Source organism: Polyodon spathula, chromosome 19 (genome assembly GCF_017654505.1).
Source record: "Polyodon spathula isolate WHYD16114869_AA chromosome 19, ASM1765450v1, whole genome shotgun sequence".
Classification (NCBI taxonomy): Eukaryota; Metazoa; Chordata; class Actinopteri; order Acipenseriformes; family Polyodontidae; genus Polyodon; species Polyodon spathula.
Genome location: NC_054552.1, coordinates 34,860,445 through 34,885,169, shown reverse-complemented (window position 1 = coordinate 34,885,169; position 24,725 = coordinate 34,860,445). Strand labels below are relative to the sequence as shown.

The 24,725-nt window shown below is 42.6% G+C and overlaps 1 protein-coding gene and 2 long non-coding RNA genes across 5 annotated transcripts; 1 reads left to right on the top strand and 2 right to left on the bottom strand.

The window, feature by feature from the left end:
* Nucleotides 1-1,870: 1,870 nt before the first annotated feature.
* LOC121294729 (AP-3 complex subunit sigma-2-like) lies at nucleotides 1,871-24,143 on the bottom strand. Of its 3 annotated transcripts, XM_041218776.1 has the most exons (10): nucleotides 22,908-24,143; nucleotides 21,963-22,038; nucleotides 21,638-21,770; nucleotides 20,396-20,602; nucleotides 20,133-20,296; nucleotides 15,355-15,446; nucleotides 14,678-14,789; nucleotides 12,397-12,468; nucleotides 5,561-5,668; nucleotides 1,871-2,918 (listed from the first exon to the last, which is right to left on the bottom strand). In XM_041218776.1, the coding sequence occupies exons 1-10, from the start codon at nucleotides 22,997-22,999 to the stop codon at nucleotides 2,790-2,792; spliced, it is 1,185 nt and encodes a 394-aa protein (XP_041074710.1). In that variant the 5' UTR covers nucleotides 23,000-24,143; the 3' UTR covers nucleotides 1,871-2,789. The 3 variants fall into 3 exon arrangements, with proteins under 3 accessions (XP_041074710.1, XP_041074708.1, XP_041074709.1); XM_041218774.1 differs by lacking the exons at nucleotides 20,133-20,296; nucleotides 20,396-20,602; nucleotides 21,638-21,770; nucleotides 21,963-22,038; nucleotides 22,908-24,143 and adding an exon at nucleotides 15,944-16,084; XM_041218775.1 differs by lacking the exons at nucleotides 12,397-12,468; nucleotides 20,133-20,296; nucleotides 20,396-20,602; ... (1 more) ...; nucleotides 21,963-22,038; nucleotides 22,908-24,143 and adding an exon at nucleotides 15,944-16,084.
* Nucleotides 16,143-18,637, top strand: LOC121294731. The gene is made up of 3 exons (XR_005946819.1): nucleotides 16,143-16,539; nucleotides 17,349-17,459; nucleotides 18,300-18,637. It is a non-coding gene; the product is annotated as an uncharacterized LOC121294731 (long non-coding RNA).
* On the bottom strand, nucleotides 18,679-20,124 carry LOC121294730. The gene is made up of 2 exons (XR_005946818.1): nucleotides 20,060-20,124; nucleotides 18,679-19,627 (listed from the first exon to the last, which is right to left on the bottom strand). It is a non-coding gene; the product is annotated as an uncharacterized LOC121294730 (long non-coding RNA).
* Nucleotides 24,144-24,725: the final 582 nt, after the last annotated feature.

The following is a 24,725-nucleotide window of genomic DNA, read 5'->3' as shown; positions in this document are numbered from 1 at the left end:
CATTCCTAAAACTGCTCTGAGACTTCACATTTGCAGGGGGAGGATAAAGCTGGAATTCATATTAAACTTAAAGCAACACAAAAATAATTGCACACTTACGTAAAGTTAGTAAGCAGCCGGAGAGCCAGGCAGTCTCCAGAACCACAGGCGTGTCTTCTTTAAGTAACCCAGGCAGAACTGATGCAAAATGAGTGCTTTAGACTGCCACTCCCAAGAAAACCATTAATCAGCTGCCCACAAGGATACACAGGCATTGCTGCAGTACTGCCAGTCATGCAGTCAGCATGCTGTAATGCAAGCAGCTCAAACAAGTTCCTTAAAGCTGCACAATTGTTTTATGTTGTGTTTTTTCATACCCACAAAGGAAACTATTGTGTTGCACATACTGTACATCGTGATTGGAATCTATTGGAACCTTCAGTCAATGGTAGAGACCGCAGTGAGTAAGAACAAAGATAGACACCTTCCCAAGAAGCCACCTCAGAGCCACAGGCATTCCAAGGGAGGAACGATTTATTAGAGCTGGCTTCCTGATCAAGATGGAGCATTACTGCATTGCAGTCCTTGCTATTGGTTCTCATCTGTCTTTTAGGAAGTTAGAGGAGTCTTCCATTCTACTGCAAGTGTACCAACTCCTTCACCTCTAGAGTGCCCTCCTCCAGAGACAGAGAGCTACGCTCAAGTCTATTCATCAGTGGCTGATCCAAGTATGGCAGCTTTTTATATCATTAAAATGGGGTCCACCGAGTCTCTGTTCTTGTAAAACGACATGTCAGTGATGCGGCTAATGCTTCTGATGCCTTAGAGGAGGATAATGTGATGAGCCTGGACTGAGTGTGCTGTGTGTTGCTGTCTAGAATAGAACTCTTGCATCAGGGGCATGCCTGAATGTCACTAAGCACCACATGATGAGCACAGTCAACACAGCCGGTTGATTACTCCACTAATGAGTTCACCATTCTTTTGACCACACGGATGACAAGATACTAAAATACAAACCCACAGAATTAGTCAGAGTATGTGAGCGTTGTCTGAATGCAGCACATGGTATGACTGAGCGAGGAAGGGGTACTGCAGTAGAAACAAGCCCAACAGACTAAAATAGAGGAGAGTTACATGCCATATACTGGAAACACTTTCAAAAGACACAGTGGAGAAGATTAAAGGACATGGCCTTTCCTTTCGATAGCGCATAACTGGAAGGAAGCAAGAATTAACAGCTGCTATTTGAAAACTGTAAAGGTCAATAGAAACACCACGAGATAGCAATGGGTGCTCTTGAGAGCACACTACACACCCCTCTTTTCCTGGTCTGCTCTTTGATTGAATCGAGAACGGAATGTGGTGAACATCATTATTCAAACTGCAGTTCTGATCAGAAAATCATACAAATCAGATGCCCGTCCGACCACACTACTATGTGTGTGCGATGCCTGGACCAGCACTGAGGGATACAACGTATCTTTTCACATCCTGTAGAGAACTCGAGCTGTACCAATATCTGCAGGCTTACATGCCCCCTTCCTCCTTCCCAATCTTGCTGACCTGCAGGATTTTTAAGGACAATCAGAATCATTATCCCTGGATAAGGATTAAGGACCCATTTATAAATATCTATTTTTTAAAGTCCATTATTTACACGCTTTAAAACCACTATCGCTTTAAAAAATAAACACACGGTTAAGGAGCTAACAATTTATTTATATAATTTAAACAGCACCTTACATCCTAGACCCCAAGGTGCTTAACAATAATAATAACAATAGGTACAATTAACGTAATAATATGCATGATTAACATAACAATATGTACGATTAACAGTAACTATTTACAACACCTGACTGCAAAACAAATCCATTTCACCAAGCAATATCATTTGAACTGGGGATTTTTATTGTACAGTAGCTTAGGAACAATACAAGAACAGCAGTTTGAGAACAAAATTAATGATGCAAATATAAAGCGCGGTTAGATTTCTCCATTCAAGCGGATGGATTGAAGCCCTGTAATGCCTATTTCTGCACCACATCTGATACAATGCTCAGCTACCCCGATACATAATTATTTTTTAAATCCAGCCTCACAAGCATCACTTTTCATATGCAGTACATTATGTTTTGCCGGACAGAAAAAAAATAAAAAGAAATGGAATCTAGTTACATAAATAAAGTTGCTTTTCTTATTTCAAAAAATCCTTGGGCAAGACAGGGTTAAAGCCCTTGCTTTAACCTCAACTCCTGGACCTTCGAAGAGGAGACGGAGCACAAAGGGAGAAGATCTAACTGAACTGACTCAGAACTCTGTGGTCATGCTGTACCAGGCATTACTTCCAAGAAGCCATCAGAACGATAAAACCAAAACCAAACAATACAAACAGCTGTACAGAGTGCTGGGTGGGAGGAACAAAAAATGGGCCAGCAAATCTACCAATCTTTAAAGAAAAGGCACCTCCAAAAGCCATTGAATACAATGTAAGGGGAGACTATACTGAAACACCAAGGAGTTAATTGGAGCACAATTCTGACCAGAGTACATTGAAATGAGTATATCGGTGTCACCAGATTTGCATCAAAGCATGCTTTTAACATGTAAAACAATGGGGTCATGAAAACCTGGAGGTCTCATTGTTTGTGGCTTTCCTGTCTATAAAGAGACAGTCACTAGAGCCCAGCTCTGTCTCTTTTACTAGCACCCCACTAAACCTTTGAGATGTGGAGTCAGTAGCATGTGATCCCTCCTGGTACAACTCTGTATGGCCAAGTGCTGCAGGTCTCCTTGGCAGCGCTGGATTAGACGAAGGGCGAGAGGTTGGGCACTTTGATGTTGATGTCTCCGATGTTGATGTTGCGAGGGATTTCAGGGAGATTCATGTTCTTCACGGCAGAGACCGCTCGGGCCGGAGCAGCAGACAGACCACCCTAAAAAAACAAGCAAATCAACAGCTGAGCTTTCTACTGAAGCTGGCGTTCCTAAATTCAATTCATTTTACTGGGATACAAATACATTCACCTAACACTGCACTGGACACCTGGAATGTGTTTCCTGTAGGGTGTGCTGTTGTTGTTTCAGCTTGGATCATTTGCTATGCTTATTAAAACAAAAACACCTCTAAAAAAAACTCTGTAAGGCTCATTGTAGGAAGTGTAAGCATTGTAGTGCTGTGCATTGAATCCCACAGGTAAAGCATTGTAGTGCTGTGCATTGAATCCCACAGGTAAAGCATTGTAGTGCTGTGCATTGAAGCCCACAGGTAAAGCATTGTAGTGCTGTGCATTGAAGCCCACAGGTAAAGCATTGTAGTGCTGTGCATTGAATCCCACAGGTAAAGCATTGTAGTGCTGTGCATTGAATCCCACAGGTAAAGCATTGTAGTGCTGTGCATTGAAGCCCACAGGTAAAGCATTGTAGTGCTGTGCATTGAAGCACACAGGTAAAGCACTGTAGTGCTGTGCATTGAAGCACACAGGTAAAGCATTGTAGTGCTGTGCATTGAAGCACACAGGTAAAGCATTGTAGTGCTGTGCATTGAAGCACACAGGTAAAGCATTGTAGTGCTGTGCATTGAAGCACACAGGTAAAGCACTGTAGTGCTGTGCATTGAAGCACACAGGTAAAGCATTGTAGTGCTGTGCATTGAAGCACACAGGTAAAGCATTGTAGTGCTGTGCAATGAAGCACACAGGTAAAGCATTGTAGTGCTGTGCATTGAAGCACACAGGTAAAGCACTGTATTGTGCTGTGCATTGAAGCACACAGGTAAAGCATTGTAGTGTGTGCATTGAAGCACACAGGTAAAGCATTGTAGTGCTGTGCATTGAAGCACACAGGTAAAGCATTGTAGTGCTGTGCATTGAAGCCCACAGGTAAAGCACTGTAGTGCTGTGCATTGAAGCACACAGGTAAAGCATTGTAGTGCTGTGCATTGAAGCACACAGGTAAAGCATTGTAGTGCTGTGCATTGAAGCACACAGGTAAAGCATTGTAGTGCTGTGCATTGAAGCACACAGGTAAAGCATTGTAGTGCTGTGCATTGAAGCACACAGGTAAAGCATTGTAGTGCTGTGCATTGAATCCCACAGGTAAAGCATTGTAGTGCTGTGCATTGAAGCACACAGGTAAAGCATTGTAGTGCTGTGCATTGAAGCCCACAGGTAAAGCATTGTAGTGCTGTGCATTGAAGCACACAGGTAAAGCATTGTAGTGCTGTGCATTGAAGCCCACAGGTAAAGCACTGTAGTGCTGTGCTGGCCCTTCCTGTTTGAAAACCTTACATATAAAAAGTGATGAACTCTTGCCTGAGTTGAAGAAAAACAAAAGTTCCCTGAATCAGTAGTCTGAGTCATCATGACCTACTTCCTCTTCAGCTCTTTATTTTTATGTATTATCTATCTTGTGACAAGAAGTCATAACATGGCTCTGAGATCTAGACAAAAGGGCCTATTGCTCGGAGCTTCAGTTTCACTCTGCGAAGCCCAGGGACTGCACCTCCTGTTCACGCTGTATACTCTGTGAAATAACTTGAATAAAAACAATACATGCCAGATTTATCTTTTTGCTTCCAGCATTTCCACCGTTTTTTCATAGATAATCAGCTTTTGTGAGTTTTGTTTAGAAGCTGCCTGGATTACAGAAGCAGTGATTTCCTTCTGAAGTTATGAAGTCTGGTAAATAGTAATCCAGCTATGCAAACCCTTTCAGCTTCTCTGAATAGTTGAATTTCTAAATTCCCCTTTTAACATGCTGCATGCTGACAGGCATCGCTTAAACCACAAAGGAGCCTGTTCGAAAATGTCTAAATTGCATGATGACATTTCCTGCCTATTCCATTACTGAGTACCAATCAGTGATCACGACAATCTGAATTTGATACCTATGCATTATACAAAGGCTCATTTCTTTGCTGATCGTGGTTGGAGTTTTTTTTTTTATTCAACTGTATACGGAGATATGGACCAAACTGTAATAAGATTAAATTGTATTGCTTTTCTGATCAAATTAAATGTTGTCACTTCTTTACTTACGAAAGCAATACTATTTAATCTCCCTTAATATAAGTTTTCAGATTGCCAGGAGACGCTTTCTCATTATCATTGACTTAGCAGGATAAAATATATACATTTAACACAGAAATAAAAAAAAAGGGTCACCAAATTAAAAAGAGATTTATCCTGCCTGTAAGGCAGCTTACTTAGGTATTTTTAAAGAAGAAATGTCAAATTAAACAAGGATGTAATTCTTTTTTTTTGTAATTGTATCATATACAGTACTCAATGTAAATATGTGTTTTAAGAAATTCAGTGGGTACTTGGAGACCTGCAACTATTCTATTTCTTTATTGCTAAAAACAACATCAAAAACGTTTACAACATGAATTTCACAAATGTCAAAAGAACTAGCTCACAAATAATTTTGTATTATTCACTAACATACGTTTCTTAGAGGATACCTGTGGTGAAAGTAAATATAGACTTATTTCAATAGAAAATATGTTTCCAAATACTTGTGTCATATTATTATTGGTCATTTTAGGTATAAGGCTGAATTTGCAGGCGGCACTCACCTCTGATTTCTCCAGCCGGTTCTGATTCTCTACCTGAGCCACAATCTCGTTCATGTTGGTCTCCAGCACCATACCACCCATCACCACCTGCTGGAGAATGTAGTGCACCTGAAGAGAAGAGGACACAAACGCACACAGCTAAGACCCGCTGCCCGGGGTGGGTAAAGTAAACACGATGGACACGACACAACATGGCTACACACAGTATGCAACAAGAGGTTCATTTCTGCTTTTGTAAATATCTGGGCTGTTCCAAAAAACACGCAGCACCAATGTTCAGCACTTCACCTAAACATTATAGAGTTTTTCCATCATACGCGTGTGTGTGTGTGTGTGTGTGTGTGTGTGTGTGTGTGTGTGTGTGTGTGTGTGTGAGAGAGAGAGAGAGAGAGAAAGAGACAGACTTGTGCTTTGCGCTCAGTCCCTGGTGCTAGATTCTTGCTCAGTGCCTCTGGGACTGTGGGCTACATTTACACTGGAGCACAACAAGCTACTCCTTTCACAAGCCAGTATTGAATTTTGTAAATGAGGCACACGCTGGTAAAAGAGCAGAACAGATACACAGCAGTGATCAGATTGTTCACTAACTGATTGAATATGTTTTGTATGAAGGGAAGTATCAGGAATGTTGTTTTATACCCTGGCAAAAGTACATTGGTAGGAAGGGAGACGACACTGAAGAAGCCCAGATGAATACAGGCAAAGCTACATGGCCTCTGTAAACCTTCAGACATGTGTTTAATATTTCCTGATATGTTATCTCTCTCAGCAGGGTTCTTCTGAGTAAACAGTTACATGTAATAAAAAACGCATTGAACTGAATCTAGCGATAAACTCCCAGCCTCCCGGCCGAGACTCTGCATCAATACAATTTGAATACTTTTTTTTTTCCTACAGTATAGTAAAATACCACCGTTGAGTTACATATACTGTGTAACTTTTACATCTGTGTTAAGGTTAACCCTGCTATTGAAAGTTCCCAGTATCTTGGGGTCATGGACTCATGGAATATTATGTAGTTACGAAAAGGGTTTTATTTGCTTTCTTTCTAGTATTTCAATTATACAGAGAGATGACCTGAGCACTCAAAGGGTCTGCCAAACTGAACCCATTCTGAATAGCAGCTCTTGTCCTGCTGTTTCCTGGACTCCTGGATTGCAGCTCTGTGGCACGGGAACAAACAGCTGTTAACAGAGCTCCTCCACTGTCTCCTGCTTTTAAACCAGAGAGGAACGAGGCAGCAGTGAACAGCTCAATGCATGAGCCTGCATGATCAAGCTCCCTAGTCGTGCAAGCAAAAGGCTTAACCAGCCGACACAGGACTGGGATCCCAACCCTCAGAGCAGCACTTACAGTACAGTGCAGGACCCGCTCCACTCCCATAACCATAGCTGTTTGATCCAGTCCTGGTTTTACTGGGAGTTTAGCAGAACACACCTGAGTTTGTTACCTATGTACTGTGGCCTATGAAGCTCAAAGTAAAACCTAGAATGGGTGAAAATGCTATGCAATGGGAGTCTTATTTCCATTCCTGCACAAGAACTGGAACCACTTCAGGTGGAAATGAAGGGTCTCGGGTTGGAACTGTTTAGTGCAGGGGTGGGCAATTCTGGTCCTGGAGTGTCTGTGTCCCTCCTGGTTTTTGTAACAACTGTACCCCCAAAAAATAATTAAGTCATTTAGGGTGAAGTTGGAACAAAAACCAGTAGGGACACCGGCCCTCCAGGATTGGAACTGCCCATCACTGGTATAGTGGCGTGCGCTAGAAAGCTCATGCATCACTTCCAGAACTCGTGCTGGAACCGCTTAGTGACGTGCGCCTCGCTAGAAAGCTCATGCATCACTTCCAGAACTCGTGCTGGAACCGCTTAGTGACGTGCGCCTCGCTAGAAAGCTCATGCATCACTTCCAGAACTCGTGCTGGAACCGTTTAGTGACGTGCGCCTCGCTAGAAAGCTCATGCATCACTTCCAGAACTCGTGCTGGAACCGTTTAGTGACGTGCGCCTCGCTAGAAAGCTCATGCATCACTTCCAGAACTCGTGCTGGAACCGTTTAGTGACGTGCGCCTCGCTAGAAAGCTCATGCATCACTTCCAGAACTCGTGCTGGAACCGCTTAGTCACGTGCGCCTCGCTAGAAAGCTCATGCATCACTTCCAGAACTCGTGCTGGAACCGCTTAGTGACGTGCGCCTCGCTAGAAAGCTCATGCATCACTTCCAGAACTCGTGCTGGAACCGCTTAGTGACGTGCGCCTCGCTAGAAAGCTCATGCATCACTTCCAGAACTCGTGCTGGAACCGTTTAGTGACGTGCGCCTCGCTAGAAAGCTCATGCATCACTTCCAGAACTCGTGCTGGAACCGCTTAGTGACGTGCGCCTCGCTAGAAAGCTCATGCATCACTTCCAGAACTCGTGCTGGAACCGCTTAGTGACGTGCGCCTCGCTAGAAAGCTCATGCATCACTTCCAGAACTCGTGCTGGAACCGCTTAGTGACGTGCGCCTCGCTAGAAAGCTCATGCATCACTTCCAGAACTCGTGCTGGAACCGCTTAGTGACGTGCGCCTCGCTAGAAAGCTCATGCATCACTTCCAGAACTCGTGCTGGAACCGCTTAGTGACGTGCGCCTCGCTAGAAAGCTCATGCATCACTTCCAGAACTCGTGCTGGAACCGCTTAGTGACGTGCGCCTCGCTAGAAAGCTCATGCATCACTTCCAGAACTCGTGCTGGAACCGCTTAGTGACGTGCGCCTCGCTAGAAAGCTCATGCATCACTTCCAGAACTCGTGCTGGAACCGCTTAGTGACGTGCGCCTCGCTAGAAAGCTCATGCATCACTTCCAGAACTCGTGCTGGAACCGCTTAGTGACGTGCGCCTCGCTAGAAAGCTCATGCATCACTTCCAGAACTCGTGCTGGAACCGTTTAGTGACGTGCGCCTCGCTAGAAAGCTCATGCATCACTTCCAGAACTCGTGCTGGAACCGTTTAGTGACGTGCGCCTCGCTAGAAAGCTCATGCATCACTTCCAGAACTCGTGCTGGAACCGTTTAGTGACGTGCGCCTCGCTAGAACTCTCATACATCAGTTCCTTAAATAAATCCCACAGCTTAGATTTTATGATGTTTGTGTATTGTGCTGTTATCATTATAGTGTGATAGAAAGGTCCAATCTCACCAAGACTTGTGAAAGTACAATGCAAGGAAACAGTTGATAAGATTCAGAATGATAATCATGTACTAATAACCAAGTCCAAGAGGGAAGCTGCTGCTGCTTTCCTCCTTTATTATTATTATTATTATTATTATTATTATTATTATTATTATTATTATTATTATCGAGAGTGACTAACAGTTGTTAAAAAATATCATAGTATAAAGTATCACATTATAGTTAAGAGCAGCTATAAAGTACAATAACGTCAGTGGCTGATAAAATCAAAAAAGAGTAAAATAAAGAATGCAGAAAATAATTACATTTAAGAGCAAGTTCCCGAAAAGCAGTTCACTTATTGTGAAAATATCTGCTAATGCGAGTGAAGTCCAGTAGTAGAATACGGCAAGGTATGGAGCAGTTCAGTGAAGGTACAAGCTGATGCAAGCACTGGTACAACTGGGTGCCATATAGTCCAGAGTTGTGGGTTTACAGATGGTTCTGATCACCTGACAGTGCTTTCTGACTGGTGACTGGGTCCACAGCCTTATTTATATCCAGCTTTCAAAGACCTTTGTGGACTGCAGTGTATATTTAGAATAGTGACATTGAGTTTTAATACTGTTTAAAGATTGAAATATCGGAAGGGGTAGTGACTGACAGAATAAGAAATGACTGGACACCCACACGCCTTCACCTCACAATTCTGTTCAACTTGTTATTTCCCAAAGATTTGCATGCTTCACTTGGGTGTGTGAATGTCTATTTCAAAGGTTGCATTTGACACAAACAGTAATCAATGTGGAATTGGAATTCAAAGGTATTTATTTAACCAGGATAGAGCCCTTGACACACACATCTTACTTCCAAGGGGGTCCTGGCAAGAATCCCAGTGTAACAATGTAATAAGTCTGAGGTACGATACCAACAGCCAAGCACTGGGGCCACCCTTTTAAAAATCTAATCTGGTAAAAAGCATGGCAGTGTAGTAAAGCATAATAACAAAGACAAAAAGCACAAGTACACTAATGACATGAATAATGTAAATAAGCTTCATTTGGACTACTAGACGTTGTAGAAGACGTGGAGTATTGGAGGTATGCATGAGACATGTGTACTGGACGTGTATAAGGTTAGATGTGTCTATCCATGTGTAGCAAGCAGAAGTGAAAATAAATCTCACCTCCATAATCCTGCTCGACAGTTTAATGTGAGTGAGGAATTTATTGTAGCTTACTATCAGAAAAAGATACAATAAAGATGAGATGATAATTCCTATTTCCATGCGGCAGTTTGTTTTACTGTACTCTGCAGCCATCTTTAAACATACATATACATGTACTTGCTGGAGGTATCAAACTCATTGTAGTGTAACTTAGCTGCCTTGCATGTGAAGCATGCTGTGAGCCTGTACACTGACACAGTTAATCCAGCTGTAAACTTCTTCTTAAACATGTTTCTGGCTACGGGAGCAAGCGTTTGAGCCAACAAATGACACTAGTTATTAATAAAAGCAGAAGAGAGAGAGAGGCCATGCTCAGGGACAGGTTCCACAATCTCATGAGACACGTAGAGGTTTGGTAAACGCTGCACTTTGTAAAAAGCTGTTCTTACACTGCAGGTTAAGGTAAACGTTTCTGAATTTCAGACAGTCACTGCAGGATTGAAACAGGATTTCATAAATTAAAGCATTGTAGTTTATTCCTCATCACATGACTAATTCAGATGCATTTGTGGGACACGTAAGGGAGTAAAGGTCTAGACTCCACCATTCCATATTGAATTTGAAAATACCATCTCATTCAAATAGTTGAAATAATTAAATATCACCATGCAATGTAAAGAAAAATTGGAAATAATTCAATATAAATTTACGGAAAATAAACTTTTTTGAAAAAAAAAAAATATTTGAAAACATTTAATAACTTTTGCAGAAATCAAACAGTATTTGAAAATAACGAAATACTAGTACAATAGTGTAATAAAGTTAAATATATTCAACCATCTTTATCTATGGAAATGTAATGAAAGCCTAATGCATATGCTGACTCCAAAACAGGTTAACCCCTGTCCTAGTTAGCTGTTCAAGAGAAACTAATTACACCTGCTGCCATTAGCACTCCACTGCAGGATCGGTGTCCTGGGAAACTGTGCTGCTGCAGCCAATTGACACTAAATTAAGAACTATAAACACTATAAATAACAAACTGGGAGGCACAAGGTTGGTAAATCAATGCACGAGTGAGTGAGTGTCATGTGAATGTGTACCAATACTGCGCTCTTCCTCGGTTACAGCTCAATGAACGTTCAAAGCCCTGCTAGGAAGGACAGTGGGAAACAAAGCTGTACACAGAGGCCCTTGAATTAACACCCTGGTTTTGATCCCCACCAGCTGGCCCAGTGCATTTTGCCCAGAGATTGATTCTCCAGACCCTTTGTGGTGCAGAATAGGGTCTCCTGGACCACAAGCAGTAACAACCTCAGAGGTTCACAATCCAGCGACCCCGCTGAACAATACAGAAAAAAATGGGAGATCAAGCACGACAAACGTGACAGCTTTGCTTCAGGGTTAAGCAGTTATACTGTGCAGCTCATATTACACACACACACCGTTAGAACCATGGAATGGTTTGCTCACGTGTGGCAATTCAGCAAGCCGTTTGAATCAATAAACACAAACTTAGCATTGCAATCATTGTAAATGATTTTTATCAAAGCCACTCTACACTTTCCAGGTATCGAGGCATCCATCCTGTACCCTACATTATCAGCATCCTGATACAGCAAGGTGCAATAAACTTTATCAGGGAATGCAGAGCAGGGCCAATGAACTGTTACACCATTACACCTCGGCATTGTTTTGTAACAAGCTAAAACAGTTCCACTCACCTCTCACCAAGACAGTGGATGAGGTTCCTTCTTGTTAAGCGTTAGATTATGGTATAGATCAGTTTACAGTTTGACCATGGTCTATCTCCAGGTGTTAAACCCCCATTGTTATGGGAGAGATGTCTCTGTTCAAGGTTGTTCAATTAAAGTAAAGCTGAGGGACCGGGAGACCTAGTTTGTGGCAACTTTGCTGTATCAAACCACAAGTCTCTCTTGTTGTGCCGTTCAGTGTCCTGAAACAAAGTCTCCTGAAAGCAAGTTCCAAACCACAAAGTGGCTTCCTGTTCCCTCAGCTTAACAATACAACCAAGTGCATAACACAGACAGAAACAAACATCCAATGATCCTTATTAATATTACTATTCATATTTCACAGCATCGAGCTGGAACTGGTAACCTCAACAACATGTTTAAAGTTGGTCTATCTGCTCATATGGTCAACACCCATAACCTCCTCATTTCCAAGGACTGGACCAATGGCCAGACGGATAAACAGTGAGGCAGCGTTCAGTCTCACACAGGCTCACTGGCTTGATTGTGTGGAATTCTGCAGCCAGCAAGACATGCCTTCCTGTCGAAACATGTTGAAATAAACTACCAGCCCAAATCCTGGGAAACCTGCTTACTGATGTTGGCGCACCAGTGGAAGAATTGAGCGAGTGACTTTAGGAACCAGACCCTTTGCCACAGACACATGTGTGTGGTGTGTGTGTGTGTGTGTGTGTATTAAATGCACAGGGGCAGGTTTTTACTTGGTAGACGCTGGATACTCTGTGTATACATTGCAATGGCCCTTACCTTATCCACGTGGAATATCAGATCCAGCTCACAGACATTTTCAAAGCATTTATCAAGAGTTTCCACAAAAACCTGAAAAAAGGAAGAATAAATAATATCATGGACTAATTCTCCAGACCTGGAAACCCTACAAAAAGATGACAGCGTTTAACTGCCAACAACAAAAAGAAGCTGCGTTTTAATTACTAGAACCCCAACACACAATAAGTCAAGGGGTTATCTTTGTCTTCAGTACAGGACTGCAAACCCAATTAACAGATGCAAAAAAGTGATAAACACAAATGACCAACATATTTTAAAAGCCTCATTGCTGAAGGTGATCTGATGTGATCAGATAAACAGAAACTCACACAGAAACAAACAACCCTTCCACGTGAATCACAGGTCTAATGATTACTGTGCAGTTAAATACGTCACTGGATGAGGAGGATGGCTATTTATGGTAGAAATGTGTGTTTTTCCCAGCACTAAACAATGCCAGTTTTATTTCCCCTTGTGTTCCCAACACATGACACGGCAATCCCATGTATGCCTGGTTCATCACGCACCCATACCTAACTAACAGTGCTGCATGTGTGTTAATGAAAAATCAGCTTGTCGAAATCAACCTGCACCTATCGGCCACTTCAAATATTTACTATTAATTAAATATTTGGAACTGGGTTAATGTCCATTTCTGTATACTATCTGATACAATTCTTAGCCACCCCTCTGTATTATTATTTTTTAAATCCAGCCTCGCAAAGCAGATATTTTTCATATGCAGTACATTAGGTGTTGCTGGACAGAAAGAAAGAAAGAAAGAAAGAAAGAAAGAAAGAAAGAAAGAAAGAAAGAAAGAAAGAAAGAAAGAAAGAGAACATAGTTACATAAAGAAAGTAGCTTTTCTCATTTGAAAACTCCTTGTGGATTAGAGTTAAACTCTGGCACATACAGCATTGTGCATCAGAGGAACACACCCTGCAATTGCTACACAAGCAGAGCTGCAGCCAGACCCTCTATTTGGGAGATTTTTCCATAGCTCATAGCAAAATGACACATCCCAAAAACACTGCTATCCCATGGCGGTGTCTTTCTAGGAGACATCTGGGGTGCCTGCACAAATTCAAACACCAAAGCAGTTTATGTCATAGTTGTAAAAACTGAAAAGCAGCTGGAAAAGTAGTACGAATTGGTGCTTGTCTTTATCAGTGTAGAACTGGAACTCTAACTTGGCACCATTCGTCCCAGAAGTGCATTTCAAGAGTAAAGCGCCCTCTACAGGAATCCACACGAAAATCTTTTCATGTCAAACTACAACCACAGTGAAAACAGGGCGTGTTTCCATAGCGACAGGCAAAGGGTCCAAGGTCTTTACCCATTTCCTCGACACAAAAACAATTCTTCTTTAAGAAAACTAACTAATTACAGCAGCAACAACAAACTGGGCATCTCCATGTCTGAATCATTTTAAAATCTACCATATGACAATAACAGCACTGTACTTTATTTTACAATATTGAGGTTATCATTTTACAATAGCCTAGCATAGATTTGCCCATGCCCAGTGCTGTTGTACTGTATGAGGAAACATGCTGTAGGGGTATTAATGCCAAGCATGTGCTCAAGGACTATGCTGACTAAGGCTTGAGACAATCCTTGACTGGTATTCCAACCACTCACTTCAGCTTTCTTAGAGATACATAAAGGTGTCATGCCGAATACAGCTTGGAACACAAGGCAACTGAACTGTATGCAACTACGCCACCTTGTGGATCAGCATTTAATAATAATAATAATAATAATAATAATAATAATAATAATAATTAGTTCTTTCTCAGCAGACACCCTCATCCAGGGTGACTTACAATTGCTAAGAATAACCTGACAATATTGTATGATTTTATGAGTATATGAATTAATAGTCAATTTCAGCTTACTGATCACTTCCGAATTTATTTTTTATATATATATTTTTTTTAAATGCCCTGTCCAGGAGACAAAATAAGCCCTTCTGGCACTACTGTCTTTGCTAATTTCTATCACTTCAGAAATAATACAAAAAATAAACTGCACCGACAAACGTTCCGAGCTCAGAGAAAACTATATATATAATAATAATAAAAAACAATATTACATGATTGTATTACACAATGATCTCAGATTTGACAGTGGAATTACACTTGCTGGTTTAGGTTCAGAGTCCCCAGTGCTGCAATGAGAAGCGCTCTAGAACTAAGAGTGAGTAAATGGATGAAAAGGGACCCTCATTCACTAGACCCCTAACAAGCTCCACACCAACCTGTATGAGGTCGAGAATCCCCAGCTCGCTTTCACAGGAGTCCACACAGAACACGAAGTACAGGGTGGCGTAGTGTCTGTAGATCAGCTTGTAGTCAGAGCCTCCGATTAAACTGCAGACATAACGCAGCCAGACAGACAGACAGACAGACAGGGTTACTGCACATGCTGAAGAGCAGGGGCTGCAGCAGTTCATTGGGTATTGTGATTCTGACCTCACTAGTATTTCAAAACAGTGGTGTATCTAATGATACATGATCATCAGCATTGTATAGCTGCTCTAAATGGTTCCTGAATGAATGCATGTGATCGGTTGTTGATATGAATGCATGAAAGCATACTTTGGCTTCAGTGACGACCATTTGATCTTACCACACGTCATGTGAAGCATGCCCACCAGGATGATAGCATGCACTGTGATACACATGCATTGTGACCTATCCCAGATCATGAGCTGGTTATGAGCATCCCTAGAGAACAATGCCTTTATTACACTGAGCTCTCCCTCACCTCCCACATCACATCTGAAAGCTTCACAAGATTACTGTTAGCTATGGAACCAGCCAACAACAGCCAGCTGTTCTGAACTGTGTGGTTCAACAGTCCTCCCCCTATAGCCCTGCAGCCTCTATCAATCATCCGATACCAGCCCAGTGTAGCAGAACCCCCGAACTGTACCTTCCTCCTTCCAAGAAGTTACAGATGTTGTCATCCCTTTTAGACACCAGATGGAACGTTTCTCTGATTATTTGCTGCTGCATGTCCTCAGGCTAGGACAAATGGAAATAAATATTTAATTTAAAAAAGAGAGTGGGGTCCAAAGGGATGCACAGGGTCAGAATGATAAACGACTATGACAGAATTCTGGAAACGGACCCTAGAGAATAACATTTTATAATGAAACTGAAACTGTCGGACACCTGCAGCTGAAATAACACCATCTGCAGAATGTGACGCGTCGAGAAGACATCTCACGGTGAGGCAGTGAGGAATTAATATAAATGTGAGCAATTCGTCTGGTCAATAGTTGCACTTGACGTGTGTAATATTCCTCAGTTCAGACACAGTATGCATCTTGCTTTTCTCCTCTGCGCATCAACCGCATGCCATATTAAAACAGTAATTTAATAAAAGCCACATTGCAATATGCGTACTACACCGCTTCCCCACAAAACACAAAATCATGAATAATTTGCTCAATATAATAATTAAAATTTCTGCAAAACACATCCATTTAAAAGGGGTATATAAGATACTCGCTACTTACAAAGAACTGGTAAAACCTAATAAGACGTGGTTTTCCATGATTATTGAAGATCAAAATTGATTTGATCATTGTCGTTTTTTCTAAGTACTCTATTTACTGTTTTTAAGAGAACTCTCGCAGTAACGGTGTCCACTGGTTACTCCAAATAGTGTCCTACCGGAAACAAAGGCACACAAACAACAAAGACTCATTCGTTGTTTTTGACATCTGAGTGACTACATTTTATTTTTATAATCATTATAGCTGTCTTTAGATGTTTTTAAGAAGCAGTTTAACACAATGATTAATTATTACGCGATTATGCTCAGTAATAAAATGTTAACTGTGACTGAAATTTCAATCTAAGGGGTATTAAAACCATTTTGTATACTGAGCTTTGTTCATGATGACTGTGTAGGGAAAGACGCCGGTTGTCCATGACAAAGATATTCCATACTTTTTCCACCAGTTCTCAGTCAACTGGTCGACTCCATTATTAAAGCTAAAACTACATTATACAAGACAAGAGTGCGGAGACTGTGCGCACACTGATCACAAAACGCAGAACAACAACCCGAGAGACGAGCTAGCATTTAAATACATGTAAATAATGATAGGTAAGTATTAATGAAATCATTACAAATTGAAAGAATGAATCGGGGCTTTAACTACTTCTTGTACGCATACCGTATAGTAACAGTTAAATACATGTAGTTAATAATAATAATAATAATAATAATAATAATAATAATAATAGAAGCATAGAGTTGACTTTAAAAATGCACATTTCGACAGCATGGATTTTATTTTTTAAACCAAAAGGAATGAATATATATACACACACACACACACACACACAGAGGTACCCTCAGGACAAACTGACCAGTAAGTGACACGATGCACCTTGCTTAAACTTTCATGAGAACTACATACAAGCAACCCTTGAAGCTAGAGTCATGTAGAATTAGGAAAGTCTAAATTGCTTGTTTATTGCATGTCATTTCATTTTCTCAGACCAAAGTCTATTGAATTGAGTCATGTGTGACTTTTTACATTATTTTTAATGAAATTAAATAAGTTATAACCATGTTTTTTTTTCTGATCTTTTTTCTCCCGGAGATAGTTTACAGTTGTATAAACTGTCCACATTTACCCCAGCCTGCCGTGATAATTAGAACTGCGTTTGCAGCAGTAGTGGTGCAGTTTTCCCAGGGTTTCCCCGTTTTCTTTAATTAGCTTTACCTTCCCTCTCTGTGGTTTCCATGCTTTCTCTGTGCTTCGTTACGCTATGCTATGCTTTAACTCTTACTCTGGTAATATTGTATAAGGGGGCAGTGTGAATGATTCAGGTCCTGGCCCTGGCTTCAGCACTGCTTTGTGTGTTAGGTGTCCATGGCAGCTCACTGCTCTGTTCCCATCTGTTCAGGTACAACCGGGTCACTGCCATTGAGGTTGCCCGTGAGAACGGTTTGAAGAAGTGTCGAGAGCTGGCCTCCAGTCTGTACCAGGAATGGATGGACAACCCCAGCGTCAACCCGTACGTACTCAATAATACCTTTACAACTCATTCATTTCAGAATGTTTACTACCTTTACAATTCATTCATTTCAGAATGTTTACTACCTTTACAATTCATTCATTTCAGAATGTTTACTACCTTTACAATTCATTCATTTCAGAATGTTTACTACCTTTACAATTCATTCATTTCAGAAAGCTCTATGGTAAAGCATCCCCAGCAACTGGAGCATACCATGTTTTATACATGTGCAAATGGTACAATGATAGCTCCATCAGTGCCAGTGTGCTACGGTATCAGGAACACTCAATTCTGACCATCAAAGAACTGAGTGACATGGGTATAAAGGGAACTATTGAGTCTCCAAATTGAATGGGAAGAGACAGAGAGAAGCTGGTCCTTCTGTAGAGCAGTCTGGGATTTTTATGTGGCTACTTTTTAATGGACTAAATCTATTTAGTCAGGATCAAAGAATCAGGGGGGGGGAAGACTGAAGTCTTCAAAATCTTTACAGGAGTTGGTATAGTTAACCAGCACCATCACTTTAAACACAGCACAGAAACCAGAATCCGAAGACAGTTAGAAATTAAGTGGAGTTAGACTTAGGACAGATGGAAGGAGACAGTTCTTCACACAGAGTGGTGATGGGATGGAATGGGCTACCTAGTTATGCTGTTGATGCTAAATCGCTTGGATCCTTCAAGACCTGACTTGACAAAGTTCTGAGATCAATCAACTACTAGGAACCAGACAAGCTTAAATGGGCCGATACATCTTCTTCTGTTCAAACCACTTTTGTTGATTGCCATTTAAAGAAAAAGGCACCGCTGGTCACCAGTCCCTGCTCCTGTTCTGTAGGTATCTCAAGTACACTCTGGATCCGGAGAAGATCTGGAAGATGGATTCCATCCCAACTATCAGCTACATCTCTAGAAACGTGGTTGGCCAGTCGCTGGTGTGAGACTTCATCCGACCCTACTCCACCACCAGGAACTTGTGATAGAAGTGCAATATTTTTACAAGCCTTGATTGATTCACACTGATTCCAGGCTGATCCATCGAGCCCTTACTCACTGCTTCACTAGAGTGGTCTTTGTCGGCTCCCCGTCGCCCCTGTTTATAATACCTGGAAATATAAAAGGGCTCTCTAGAAATACATAGGAGTTTTAAAACCAGATTTTTATAATTACATTTTAATGGCATTTTGTAAAAATAAAAATACAAAAACTACAATGTGTTTTTTTTTCTGAATATTATTTATTGGGTATACTTTGTTTTTTTCCCCCTTTCGACAGTCACAAAAGTATATTGCAAAATGTAGTAAAGCACATGCAAGCGTGAAACTGAACAGCAAAGGGTGGTAAAAAAATTATTTTGCTGTTCTGTACATCTGACATTTTTATCAAGTATTTATTTTTTACACTGGAAACAATAAAATCCACAGAAAATAAGCTTGTTCCACTCTTACAAATACATGTTTCTAATATTGATCTATATGTATACAAATACAGTGGGATACATTAAGCTTTACACAGATTTGTTTGAAGTATTTCAAGATATTTCACAAGCAGAGGGTGAACTGCGTTATACTGCATCAGACAAACAAGACACAGGACATAGGAGTGCAGTACTGACTAGCACACAATCAGATACAAGACACACGACACAGGAGTGCAGCACTGTCTAGCACACAATCAGATACAAGACACAGGACACAGGAGTGCAGCACTGACTAATAAGGAACTAACACAAAGAAAAGACTGGCATAAAGAATAGAGATAAAGAACGGACCTTGCATCTACGGTCCTGGAAATGCGGAGGTTAGGTCTCTGTGTTTTGAGATGCCTTGCGAGAAGGCTCTATATCATCTGATGAAGTTACTGCTGAAGTTGTCAGTTTCTTTTCAAACCAGTAATGATCTTGATAAGGACATAGAAATGTGTAAACTACTACTTGGATTCAAATCTTAAACCTGGAGAGTTCCTAAAAATAGCTTGGGATTTATCCTGGAGTGTCCAAGACTGTCTTGTTAACCCTGGTAATAACCAGTGCACTCCTGGGCTGAAAGACTTGATTCGGGAATCAAAAAAAAACAAGGCATGTGGAAGTGACACTCCTGCAAACTAGAGCGATCCCATCTCTTAACGGAACGAGACAAGGCTTCAACTCTTCCTGCTTCAGTCCTCCTGAAAAAGAGCAGCAGAGAACAATGTTTAAAAGAGCTATATCTCCCCTGCTGTGTCTCAGATAGTAATATTGAATTACTATCCCCCGGAAACATTTCTATAGGGCACTGCACCACTGCTCTCTGCCTCTCTCTTTACCCACGCATCCTCCTCGGCAGCGTCTCCCTGCACAGCTGGTTTAGCTGCAGCTCTGCTCTCTGCCTCTCCTTACCCACTCATCCTCCTCGGCAGTGTCTCCCTGCACAGCTGGTTTAGCTGCAGCTCTGCTCTCTGCCTCTCCTTACCCACTCATCCTCCTCGGCAGCGTCTCCCTGCACAGCTGGTTTAGCTGCAGCTCTGCTCTCTGCCTCTCTCTTTACCCACTCATCCTCCTCGGCAGCATCTCCCTGCGCAGCTGGTTTAGCTGCAGCTCTGCTCTCTGCCTCTCCTTACCCACTCATCCTCCTCGGCTGCGTCTCCCTGCACAGCTGGTTTAGCTGCAGCTCTGCTCTCTGCCTCTCCTTACCCACTCATCCTCCTCGGCTGCGTCTCCCTGCGTAGCTGGTTTAGCTGCAGCTCTGCTCTCTGGCTTGTTGACCATGATCTTGTCGGTCCAGGAGGCCCCTGCCTTTTCATCCCCAGCAAAGTTGCACTTCGTCACGGAGCCCCCGTCCAGCCTGGCTAAAGAAACTGATGCAGACACAGACACACGCTGCTGTGATAAGCCAGTCGCTAACACAGAACAAAATGGATTTAATGCAGCTGAAACTGCCGGTAATCTGCACTTACATACGAAGGGACCGTCTCCTTTAGTTTTCAGCCGGAGTTGCTGGCCCACCTCTAACTCAGTCTTGTGCATTTCCCCCTCCTGGATCCAGAACGCTGCTGTCTGGCTGGGAGAGTGCTTCGCAGTCACCTTCTCCAGCTCCGCTTTGCTCACTGTGGCCCTCAGCTCCTCCACAGACAGCCGGTCTGTCTCTCCTTTAGCCTCCACCGCTGCATTGGAAAGGCACAACGCAGCTAAACAGTGAGCACACAATCTGGTAGTGTTCTACTCATCTACCACAGAGGTCGATTGCTGAGGCTTGGTGTGTAGAACACAAGAGAGCCGTAAAACAATATAAAACAGCAATGTCCCCAAGGTTCTGTCAGGGGCTCGACTGTCTCTTTTTGGGTCCCTATTGAAGAAAACGGAGACCCTTGTGTCTGTACCTATAGCTGCATGCACCACAAAGCAGTGCTCTGGGTTAGTGTGCCTCTAACGTGGGAGAAACACACAATATCCTGAAACAAAAACAAGCACCCAGTTAAAATAGAGAGTCTGCAGAAACAAGCACCCAGTTAAAACAGAGAGTCTGGAGAAACAAACACCCAGTTAAAACAGAGAGTCTGGAGAAACAAGCACCCAGTTAAAACAGAGAGCCTGGAGAAACAAGCACCCAGTTAAAATAGAGAGTCTGGAGAAACAAGCACCCAGTTAAAATAGAGAGTCTGCAGAAACAAGCACCCAGTTAAAATAGAAAGTCTGCAGAAAAAAGCACCCAGTTAAAACAGAGAGTCTGGAGAAACAAGCACCCAGTTAAAACAGAGAGCCTGGAGAAACAAGCACCCAGTTAAAATAGAGAGTCTGGAGAAACAAGCACCCAGTTAAAATAGAAAGTCTGCAGAAAAAAGCACCCAGTTAAAACAGAGAGTCTGGAGAAACAAGCACCCAGTTAAAACAGAGAGTCTGGAGAAACAAGCACCCAGTTAAAACAGAGAGTCTGGAGAAACAAGCACCCAGTTAAAACAGAGAGTCTGGAGAAACAAGCACCCAGTTAAAATAGAGAGTCTGGAGAAACAAGCACCCAGTTAAAATAGAGAGTCTGGAGAAACAAGCACCCAGTTAAAACAGAGAGTCTGGAGAAACAAGCACCCAGTTAAAACAGAGAGTCTGAAGAAACAAGCACCCAGTTAAAACAGAGAGTCTGGAGAAACAAGCACCCAGTTAAAACAGAGAGTCTGCAGAAACAAGCACCCAGTTAAACTTACTGAAGGATGACATGAGATAGCCTGTGTTGACCTTCCTCGTCTCGCTGAAGTTCGGCTCAATTTCATTTCCTTTTGCGTCAAACTTTCTCCGGTGCACTCGGCTGGGTTTGATGTACAGAACATAATAGCGATCCTACCTCGCGGGAATGAAGGACAACAGATAAATTAGTGCAGCTCACAGGGGGTAGGGAGTGATTAAACTCTTACATTCCTATTTAATACAACTGACCGTTGTGCTTTTGTAATACAGTACAGTAAAGGAGTACTACAGTGTGCACTGTCCTTGGCTCTCAGTTACTGAGAAGCACTGCCATCCTTCCAATACCTTGTGAGTGTTGACATCAGTGATCACGTGACGCGACACATCAATCAGCTCACCTTCCAAAATCACTCCTGTGCCGCTTAAAAACAAACAAAAAAAATACTGATACAAACACAGATATAAATACAAATACTGATACAAACACACTGAACCTGTCAAATGCTCTCATTTTGTGGAATGCCACACAAGCTCTAGAGCTAGGTAAGGCAAGGATCAAGTCAGATGCAATTAGGTCCACTCACACAATCTAATCAGAACAATTCTGTTTTTTTAAGGAATGTCAATTACTGGTCAATTAATGATAAGTTGCCCATATAGCTCTGTGTTCAGAGGGACAGTTCAGGCTTTTCAACTCACAACCCAGTGCATTCTGGTACGTTTGACCAATCTCAGGTACCATTCTTTTAACAGAAGCAGGACTACGCTTACCAGAATGCATTGCGTTGCGACGTGAAACGCCTGAACAGTCCCTCTGAACACGGAGACATAGGGTCACCTTAATTAAGGACTTCCCCAAAAGCTAATAATAACACCAAATAACTTATGCATTATTATTATTTAGTAAAATTAATTTAAATTACTAACTATATTAGTGGTGTGTTACAGTATTATTTGTTCTAGTGAGAAGTTTTTTCCGTAAATCAATAATACAAAAAAGAAAGACAGACTCACGTTAAGATGTCGAGTTCTCAAAAACGCATGTTGACTGAGAATGGTGACCCGATGTTGCGGTTCCGTTTGGGTGTGCATAATACTACTACTAATAGCCCTACTACTACGACTACTAATAATAATACTTATTATTAGTAGTCGTAGTCGTAGTATTGTTATTATTATTGTTATTATTAATAGTAGTATTGTTATTATTAATAGTAGTATTGTTGTTGTTATTATTATTGTTGTTGTTGTTATTATTATTGTTATGATGATGATGAATGTGTACGCTACCTTTGATACACAGCCGGCTGCCACACTGCACTCACTGTCTCGTTGTGTACAGGTTTATTCTGCAACGCCGTGTTGTGATAAATGCGACTCATTGCAAAAGCGGACAGATTTACACGAATATCTGATGAATCCCTGAACCCGGAACGCTTGCCTGAGACTTTACTTCCTCATTCTGTCGCTGAAAAGGGAAACTGGACTTTCAAAAAAACAGGGCCGGGGGGGAGTGGTTGCAATCGACATACAGGTTTTAAATCATCGGTCTTAGAATAGATCTCTGCTTTCAGTATCTGTGTTCTTTATCGGGCATTATAATCATAATCTAAATTATACGGTAGATTGGGGAATGGCCAACGTGTAAGATTGTCTGACCGTTACTCCGCATGTCACCACCAATAATGGTGTGCTCCCATCAATTTCCAAAGGTTTTTTTTTAAAGCACTTTCATAACAATGTTTCCAGCTTGTGAAGCGATTGTTGACTTTGCAGAAAGAAACACACATCTCAGATGTTGTGTCTATCTGCACACGTGTCTGTGTTTCAGTAGCTGGCATATAAAGATAAACATGCTGGTTTAATGTAGATTTTTACAACAGTGTGTGTGTGAAAGCAAAGTTTTTGACTTGTTAATCGTTCAATTCTGTGTTGTGATGATTTAAAGTTTGAAAGACGGACTCATACAGAAGCCCTCCAGTAACAGTTCAGATTCGAAAGTCTTTCTTGTATTACAGTACTTCCCTGCCTATAAACTGCACGCCCACTGAAACCACTTCATCACATTAAAAGGCACTTGGGGAAAATATTTTCTTTATTAATCCAAACACTGTCATGCCTAACACACACATCATATACACATACCGATATATTAAGAGCACATGTAAATGTACATGAACGTGCAGTTCTTTCGTGGACAATACACAGTTACAGTGGCTTCCCTTCACACAGTACAATCCTGGAAGTATTTTAGCCCATTTGAAATGATTGACCAGAAGAGTGATGAGGTCAGCTACCCCGAGCTGGCTCTCCTTCCTATCCCTGCAAAAGCTCAATGACCAATGCAGAGCTCTGTGTGGGTCCTCAGCCAAGATTTGAATCACGCTCGTATGACTCAACCTGCACTCCAAGCAGGAGCTGCTGGAGGCCTCCACCATCCCGTCTCAATACAGCACTGCACCGCGGCTCCACCATCCCGTCTCAACACAGCACTGCACCGCGGCTCCACCGCCCCGTCTCAACACAGCACTGCACCGCGGCTCCACCGCCCCGTCTCAACACAGCACTGCACCGCGGCTCCACCGCCCCGTCTCAACACAGCACTGCACCGCGGCTCCACCGTCCCGTCTCAACACAGCACTGCACCGCGGCTCCACCGCCCCGTCTCAACACAGCACTGCACCGCGGCTCCACCGCCCGTCTCAACACAGCACTCACCGCGGCTCCACCGCCCCGTCTCAACACAGCACTGCACCGCGGCTCCACCGTCCCGTCTCAACACAGCACTGCACCGCGGCTCCACCGCCCCGTCTCAACACAGCACTGCACCGCGGCTCCACCGCCCCGTCTCAACACAGCACTGCACCGCGGCTCCACCGCCCCGTCTCAACACAGCACTGCACCGCGGCTCCACCGCCCCGTCTCAACACAGCACTGCACCGCGCCTCCACCGCCCCGTCTCAACACAGCACTGCACCGCGGCTCCACCGCCCCGTCTCAACACAGCACTGCACCGCGGCTCCACCGCCCCGTCTCAACACAGCACTGCACCGCGGCTCCACCGCCCCGTCTCAACCAGCACTGCACCGCGGCTCCACCGCCCCGTCT

Excerpts from the sequence above, each read along its gene's own strand:
- LOC121294729 (XM_041218776.1), bottom strand. The coding sequence starts at position 22,999 with ATGAGTCGCATTTATCACAACACGGCGTTGCAGAATAAACCTGTACAC. Across the intron at positions 20,297-20,395 it reads AGGAGACGGTCCCTTCGTAT|TTTCTTTAGCCAGGCTGGAC; the intron begins GTAAGTGCAGAT and ends TGTCTGCATCAG. Across the intron at positions 15,447-20,132 it reads CAGCCGAGGAGGATGAGTGG|CCTGAGGACATGCAGCAGCA; the intron begins GTAAGGAGAGGC and ends CATTTGTCCTAG.